This window comes from Melanotaenia boesemani, chromosome 6, assembly GCF_017639745.1.
Source record: "Melanotaenia boesemani isolate fMelBoe1 chromosome 6, fMelBoe1.pri, whole genome shotgun sequence".
Taxonomy (NCBI): Eukaryota; Metazoa; Chordata; class Actinopteri; order Atheriniformes; family Melanotaeniidae; genus Melanotaenia; species Melanotaenia boesemani.
Genome location: NC_055687.1, coordinates 20,971,637 through 20,980,354, shown reverse-complemented (window position 1 = coordinate 20,980,354; position 8,718 = coordinate 20,971,637). Strand labels below are relative to the sequence as shown.

At 37.5% G+C, this 8,718-nt stretch overlaps 1 protein-coding gene across 8 annotated transcripts in view; it reads right to left on the bottom strand.

The window, feature by feature from the left end:
• Positions 1 to 8,718, bottom strand: part of hdac9b (histone deacetylase 9b) — a 40,288-nt gene that overhangs the window by 7,832 nt on the left and 23,738 nt on the right. For 3 of the 8 annotated variants that reach the window (XM_041987692.1, XM_041987686.1, XM_041987691.1), the window contains 5 exons: positions 7,135 to 7,406; positions 6,661 to 6,829; positions 5,060 to 5,192; positions 4,789 to 4,910; positions 1 to 72 (listed from right to left, as the gene is read on the bottom strand). In XM_041987692.1, the coding sequence (XP_041843626.1) occupies positions 1 to 72; positions 4,789 to 4,910; positions 5,060 to 5,192; positions 6,661 to 6,829; positions 7,135 to 7,335 (697 nt within the window). In that variant the 5' untranslated portion in view covers positions 7,336 to 7,406. The remainder of the gene's footprint in view (positions 73 to 4,788; positions 4,911 to 5,059; positions 5,193 to 6,660; positions 6,830 to 7,134; positions 7,407 to 8,718) is intronic. The other 5 variants (XM_041987687.1, XM_041987693.1, XM_041987688.1 and 2 more) reach the window with 4 other exon arrangements.

Below are 8,718 nucleotides of genomic sequence, written 5' to 3'. Positions count from 1 at the left end.
GCATTGGGCTACTTCTCCTCTCTGCCACTTTCTGCTTCAGTCTGGATCGTACCTTTAGGTTGGGCTCAGATGCTAAACAATAAGGAACAGATAATTAGTGTGTTTAGTCACAGTGCTCACACGAGAAACACGTCTCATTCTGTAGAGATGAAAGATCTATGAGTGTCCTCTGACTAGTATCAGATAGTCAAACAGTTCATACAGTCCTAGAAGATAATGTTCAAAGATAAAAGGAAATATATTTACAAATAAAGAGTACATCAGATCAAAAGTAAACAATGATACCTTGCTATCATGTTTTAAGTTTCAGAGAAATTCCAAGCAGGTTTCAGAAAAAAAATTAAATGGGTCAGGATTGGGCCCCATTTCAACATCATCTGGACCAAATTACATTAAGCAACACACTGGCTCTAAGTGAAAAAGTCCGCTACCTGCCGCCCTGGTGACCACAGTCTGATACAGTAGCAACAGTTAAACCAACACAAAAACATGGCAGATGTTTCAACCCTCCCACTAATGCAAACCAGAGGATACCCAAATACACATTTCGAACACACAGCTTGGCCTTAAATGATCCAAGCTTACAAATACAGTCCCTTGGTGTTGACCTACCGCAATGCTGATGTAATATCTTTCACATCAGACATATTGCTTTCAAAATTTCCATCTGGTTTTAATGATGGATTTAGAGACCTTGAGCAAATATTGGCGTCTTACTTTAGATAATCTAATCATTTTAAACCTCAAGCTAACTAGGGTGAATTTTACTCACTTGAAATTCTTCTGTCCATAACTGCTTATCAAAGAAAGTTTTAAAAAAGTAGGCCATGTAATCACTGAAAATTTATTAAGCCATTGTATTTTATTGTATCAACGTTGTTTCAGAACCAATAAGTATTGTACTTAGTTCTTAGATAATACTAAAGTCAGTAGTTCAAAGAAATAAAATCTGATAGATGGAGATGTATTTGGGAATTTAAATAGGCATCTAAAGTCTCTTGTTCTAGTAAATTGTTACCTTAACTAAAAAAAAAAATGAAAAAGAATCACAATGCAAAACAAGAATAAATTCTTGAGCTAAATTTTGATAGAAAAGACTATAACACCTACTGGTAAATTATACTAACAAATGTGTCTAAATATTGTATAATCCAAAAAAAATCATGAATGAAAGCATGAAATCAATTTTGAATGATGCAGTCGTCACTTCTATGAATTCACCAGAAAGAAATTGTGCCCAGCTGATGAACCATGCTCATGTCTAGTCACTGTGACTTCTCTTTTACAGTAGACTTCCCATCATCCCTTCATATGGAATTCCACTGCTGCCTTTACACACTCAAATAAACAAGCAGAATAGATAAGCTGGTCTTTTGAGTAAAAGCTTGAGCACAAAGCTCTATTGAAGTTATGTAAACCCTTCATTACACAATAGCCAACCTGTTTCAATTATTAGTTCTGATCAATTATTAAACAGGCCTTTCGCAAAGTGTACAACATACCACTATACACATCAAAGTGCAGCTTATGACGTGGGAACACTGCAGGAGGAGAGCAGGAACAGAGATGGGGGCACTGCTAAGAGAGTGGGCCAGATGCTGCTATTTCTGGCTTTTGTCAAAAACAGCAAAACCCTCTTCCTAATACGTGGCACAGACCTCTAATCCTGTGGGTGTGAGGTAGAATGAAAGAGAGTGAGGGAGGAATAAAGGAGGCAGGAGAGATAAATGCAGAGAAAACACTGTTGGGAGTCATATGAATTTGCTTCACGCCCTGCTGCCTTGATTGCTTTCTATTTTTACACACTGCTGCCACCAAGCTACGCATCCCAATTGGTCGCCAAGGGAACGCCAGACAGCGGCACAGGAACAAACACTTTTTCACATGTCTCCATGGGAGAAAATAAAAATCCCTGGTGCACGGTGCAACAGGAGGCAAAGATGTCTGAGGTAAACCATGTACACTGAACACCTGGGTCACTTCTGCTGCAAAGTCTCATTTAACAAAAATTAATGCTTGCAATGCACCACAGTCATAAATCAATCCCATTAAGGGTTGCGCTATCTCCACTTAATCAGACAGTACTTTGCCATCACCATGAGCACTCGTGTCTATTCATCCATCTGTCCTGGATCTGGACAGATGGCAGTGTTAAAAGATGAGCTGTATTTTCTGTATATCAGGACACCTGCAGTGCATTTTGCTGACATTATTGGATGTATTTGCTTAACAGTAGAAATTAATGCCCTTAACCCTTACTAAGACTTACTATACATATATATACACACACATATATATATATATATATATATATATAGACAATAATTTGGGGTAAATATGTGACAAGATGAACCATGAACTGATAGTTTCATCCATGAACGATCAACAAACACAACAAGAGAGATGGTTCTTGCTACAGAAAAGCCGATCAGCTGATCATTGACAGCCGGTGTGATTCACGGAACAGCAGGAGAGGAAGAGAGGAGGAGTCACGCTACGCTTCACAGACACAAAGAGGACCAGAGAGCCACTAGACCAGCTAAGTTTGTGCAAAACACAGGAAAACGGTTTATTTATTTATTTATTCTTTACTGCAGGAAAAGTTGTGGAATCCTTTCAAGGAAGAAGTTGGGGGTGTTAAAACACCCTCACCTTCCATGGGAACGACGCCCATGATGTGTTTTTCCATCAATGTCTTTTTATTCTCAAATCCATCCATAGAGCCAGCCAGCCCATCTTGTTCCATCTTGCTTCTCCATCTCCATCGCTTTCATAACAGAGAAACTTTTGCATGATTTTTATTTATTTATTTATTTTTAATCTTTCCAGCACCTGCTGATTTTACACGTTTGGTAACTGGGTCAAGATCAGAGAGGGTGTTGCACTTCTTACTGCTAAGCCAGAACTATTCTTGCCACAGACTATCGTGTGGCGTCAGCCCAGCCTATTCTGGTCGCAAGAATTCAAAGAGGATATATACCAGGTAAACTCGTTAATTATGTGAAATTCTTTAAACTACTTTTTGGGTAAGTGGGCTAAAGAGAAGTATGTCACAGAAATTTTGAAATTTCTATTATAATAATAGGAGCCCTAAGAAACTAAATGAAATAACATTTTTTAACAGGTTATTTATATCACTTGCTCAAGTGATAATATGCCAATTAAACATTTCTTTAAAAATGACCAAAAAACCTCAAAGTCAGCTAAGATTGTGCTCAGCATTCTGGCCAAATGAAACAGTGTGGAAACTGATTTGAAGTATTCAAGTCACTTCTACTTTGTTTTGAGAGAGCTATCTTTGCTTAAACAAACAGTCCTGTCGAGGTTCATCCTGCCTGTGCCAGTTCTAAGTCAGCAACACCTGCCAATCAGTTATCGGTGACAGGCAGTGGCTCAGGGAACAAAACTACCTTTGTGCATCCCCCTTGCATGCCAAATTCTCAGAGGACTTTAATGAAGACAGACAGGAAGTGGGGGAAGAAGGCCTGAACAGGAAATGACCACATATAGATTCAGGAATTCAAGGAGCAAGAAACAGTTTTATCAATGCATGACAGTGAGGCACAGAAATGGGCACACTATTTAACTTTAAATGAAGGCATTAATATAGCTTGAGCAGCAGACAGACTGAAATGCTTCTTTTTCTTATATTTGTTTAAACCTGCATTGTTGTACTTGTACTGAAAGCTGAACAATGCTGCCTTAACCAGTCTGTGATTTCTGGAAACAATCTACAAATTATTACACTCCTTACCCTGTGGGTCCAAAGGTGTTTCCAGAAGATGTAAGCAGAATTTTAGAGGAGATACCTCAGTCTTTCCTGAGTGTGGCAGTGATTAAAGAGATTACAACAAATAGAATTTCTCTTAAAGCTTGTATTTACATTTCTAATGTCTGTTCTTGTTATTTTACAAGAGTTCTGCTTGATCTCTAAATTGTGTAGTCACACAAAACAACTGGTCTGTCATTCACTTACTTAACAAGTACAATATTGTTTTCCAATGTAATTAAAATAGACGGAGAAAGGAAAAGAACATAATATAATTTGGTGACCTCATTGCCAAATTATGAAGCTTTAACCATGGCATGCTTTTATGCCTGTGCAAAAAAGAGAGGCTGGCATTATTTACACAGTTATTCCCAAAGGGGTTAGCAAACTTTAAACCAACAAACTTAAGCTGCTGTTTGGTGGGAACCTGTGTCTGGTTTCCAAAACTGTTTTTAAAGCCCATAATTCTGGAATAAGTATCTGCAGAAATTCTGCCATTTGCCACTAAACAATTTGTGATAAAAATTAGGAATATTATTATTATTAGTAGTAGTAGTAGTAGTAGTAGTAGTAGTAGTTGTTGTTGTTGTAGTATTACATATTGACAATTTTTCAGATTTCTTTTAAATAACAGTAAGTTTTAATTTGTAAAGTAAAAATATGAAAAAAAATGTGTGTATTCAGCTATTATGTTTCAGAATAATCTTTGCGTGTGCCCCTTGTTTGGACAGTTTGTGTTAAACCCTGGAGGAAGAAGTAAGAGGCAGGGGTCATAATTGAGCCTAACTGATGGTATTAGCAGGTCATCAGCAACCCTCGGGAAATACTCCTTTGCTACACCAAAAAGACATTCATTGTATTAACAACTCATTTCAGTGAATAGATCATTATTAATACAATGAAACTCTCTCATAGCTTTACAACTAGCAGTATGTATAGCAATATTCATGTATATTTATAAAGTATGCATGTATATGCATTTGTATATCTATGCTGTGTGTTTGTGCAAATTAACAAACCTGTCTTCCTCAAGGGAAAGTCATCCTTGCTCTCAATGGGTGATGGCAGAGTATACTGGCAGATGGGGGATGTATCGCCCAGAGGTGGAGAGCTTTGGTCCAATGATGTGTGGTGAGAAGACCTGATAATGAATTAATTGTTTAGAGTGGTCAGAAAATGTCAATTAATGGATTGTTTTTTTTTTTGCATGTGTGTAATTTGACTACAGTATTAATTCATTATTTTATTTTTTATGACATTCTTTCAGGGGAAAGCAAGGAAAATACTCACGTGTACCAGAGTTTTGGGTGGTGAATGAAAGTATGATTAGCTCCATTGCTGACAGGATCTTTTGCTGATTTGCTCAACAGAAACTCTTGGAGTTTCTGCTTCACTTCTGTACTGGCCACCGCACCTGTGAGACCAAAAGACGGAAACAAAGGGATTGGGGTTACCCTAACGTGCAATTGTCTGGATCTTTAATCATGTTAACTTTCATGTTCTTAAAAAAGGGGTTTCCTCTGACAAGGTTATAGCTACGCTTTAAATAGTTCCCAAAGAAACTAAAGCATTCTTCTCTATAATTTTTTTTGACTGTTTTCTCTCATTTTCTGAGCAGCCAAACTTATGTAAGAACATCTCCCCCTAGTGGTCAAACAGGATGATGCATAAGTGAAACAGCAGAGAACTTCTCTCTCATCTGATGGCTACAGTTGCAGAAAACAGTTTCGAATTACCTGACTTGACAAAGTCATAAATTCTTTCTATTATTAGTTATAAGGTAAAAACAGTAATGAAACATTATATTTTGCACTATTTCCATCATGCTATTCAAAGACATTTTCGCCTAAGGCTTAAATGTCACTGGCCAACTTTATGTCATCAGTTGCATGTAATGGTTAAGTACCAAGCCCCCATTATCAGTATTTCTTTATCGGGCTCTAAAAACACAGCAGTATCACTGTAATTTGCCTGTTCCCTTTAATTCTCCAGTTCAGTTTGAGCTGACATTGACAGGTCTTTACACAAGTAGCAGTTTTTAATTTCACAAATAGCAATAAAATTATCCTAAATAATAAGAAAAATAAATAAGTTTTTATCCTTGCAGGCATAGCTCAAAATGTGATACACTTGAAATTACTGAGTCATTTAAACACAAGGAGATGGTCTTACAGGGCTGCTTAACAAATAAAATGCAAACATAAATTGCTTTGGCTGTTCTTTACTTGCTCAATTTCTGATATATATGCTACAGAAACCATCCTAATTTAAAATGCATTTGACTTCACCTGCTCACTGCTGAATAAACTCAAACTGAAAAAATAATAATCAAAAAATCTGCTACACTTTGCTGCACTTTGTAATGTTGCCCTGTCCCTAAATATAACTAAGGTTAACATAGATTCATTTTTATGTTTGATTCTTGTTTTGATCTTATTTGTAAGCAGATAATAGTTATTCAAACAGATCAAGAAAATCTAAAAAAGAATTTAACATTTACCAAAGCTAGTCTTTGCAGCCAAACAGGATTTTTTTACAACAGAATGTTTATGGGTAAATTAAACATGACCACAAAGGAAACTCTGACAGATAACTTGAAGGTCCTTGTAATAATGACGATAACAGAACATGTGCATGGCCCAGAGGGAATACCAAACATTTTCTCAGTTATTGGAATGTTCAACTATAAAGTTCTTCTATTCAGAGGTTATATTCATTATTATACTCAGGTCCCACTGCTAACGCAATGCATTAAAGAAATATTGCAACAGCTGAACGACATGCCTACCTTTGCCTGTGGCTACTAACTTTCTTTTAAATTATTATTACTATGTTTTATTTCTGCTCTTCACAGTAAGGAAATGGTGATGATGACGGTTTCAAGTTCTTACTCTCTCGGGAGCGCTCCTTGCCCCTGAGGCTCAGGCTGGAGACATGCTGCTCTCGTCGATGTCTCTCCTGCTCTTTCTCCTGCTGGTTCTGTTGTTGCTGCTGTTCCAAACGACGCTCCTTCTCTGCAAGTTCCTGCTGCTGCTTCATGGCCTGGAGCTCCTGCTGAAGCTGAGAAACACAGCGCTCACATCAGCATGAAGAGAAAATACTGATAAACATAATTCTAAAGTCATACTAGCTTCATAGAAACTTTCTAGTTTTCATTTTGCTGCAATGGACAAGTCTGCACTTTGCTGTGAAACCAAACTCATGCTGAGCTGGACTGAATTGCCTCAAAACTCAGTATTGCTGAGTTGTTTCTCTTTTGCTGTGCTTTGTAATGTTGTCCTGAGGTATACAGTTTTCTACTGTATCTGCACTATGCCCTGCTGTGTTGTGCTCTGTTGTTTTGCGCTGTGCTACTGTGTACTGACCTCCATACGAGTGTTGAGTGCAATGTTAACCTTGAGATGCTCCTGGAGCTGAGCCTGGTGCTGACGGGTCAACTTCTCATGCTGCTTCTGGAACTCGCTGATCAGTAACTGCTTCTGGATTTGCTGCTGTTTCTGAATCAGGAGCAGCTCTTGCTGCAGCTGCCTCTCCCACAGTCCTGGGTCTGAGCCTGGCCCCAGCATCCTCAGATCTGTACGCAGGTCCAACGGAGATAATGGCTCCACAGCCAATGGCACGTCTGGCTTAATATCTACTGTGGCACAGAATAAAGAGAAGATGATATTTGTCAGTTCCTAGCTGCAACTTTTAAAAGGCATCCCATATAAACACAAGTGGCCCTGGGGGATTATTTGTATAATATTGCTGGACAAAACATGTTGAGGATTATGGAGGGACATTAAAATAATACACATGGAGTTTATGTAAGAGAAAAAGTTCAGTGGTAAGGCGCATATCTTTTTCCCATGATCCAAGGAAGCCTGCAATTATAATAGCATCTCTAAACAAAAAGCATCATATCCGTCATTGCAGAGTCTACTGGGAGCTCTGCAGACAACACAAGACTCAGGAAACACTGAAATGGACATTTAAAGTATTTACATGAAATCTGTCTTCCCACTGTTTGATAAATAAATAAAGGGAGTCCTTTTTCCCTGTCTACCAAAACATCATGCGGATACATTTTTTCTCTCATTAATAATTCAAGACAAATAGGCTGTGAACTTGCATATTTTTGTAAATTCATGTACCTATGATCTTACTATTCTTGTCCTTGAGTGCAGATGCTGCAAAGTGCATATTGGTAAGAATTGCCTATATTATAAAGTCATAGCCTGATACAAAGTGAGAGGGCATCCCTTTGGTCTTTGAGATCTATATATAGCCTGTTCCACAAAAAAAAATCAATACCCAGCTAAAAACATAGAAGACAGTGTTACTTTATCTCTTTATTCCACAGAATCTGCTTGGTGAATGTTCAATAATTTCATCATCCTATCTATTTAGCTTTTGTTTTCAATTTTGTTTTAATTTACACTAATGTTTCCACTTGACTTTGTCAGATTGATTCAGTGAGCACTTTTTAAAAATGCATCTCTTTATTATATCCAGTACAAACACAGATATTTAAGTGTATATTTGTACAGGGATCTAATAAAGTGTGAAATCCTCCAAATAAAGAGACATGTTATTTAGCTGATTAGGATGTGAAATTCAGTGTAGGATGCACATTGTCCAGACTGCATAATGTCGCTTCCGTTGTGAGGCTAGACACATATTCAAACCTACTTAAAATTCCACTGGTCAGAGGGAGATTTACTGAGTACATTCATTATGTTAATCTTCTCAAGGGTCATTTTTGAGAGAACAAATATCAGTAATGTTACCATACCACCTGTTCTTTGGAAGCTTGAGAGCAAACTCACTTATTATTCATCATATGTTCACAATAATAATCATGCAATGCCCCTGTTAAGCATCTCTATATAAACTACAGAAAGATAACAATAAATAGAAGTCTAGCTTGCCAAAAGAACTGACTTCATTCCACAGCTGATAGAAACTGA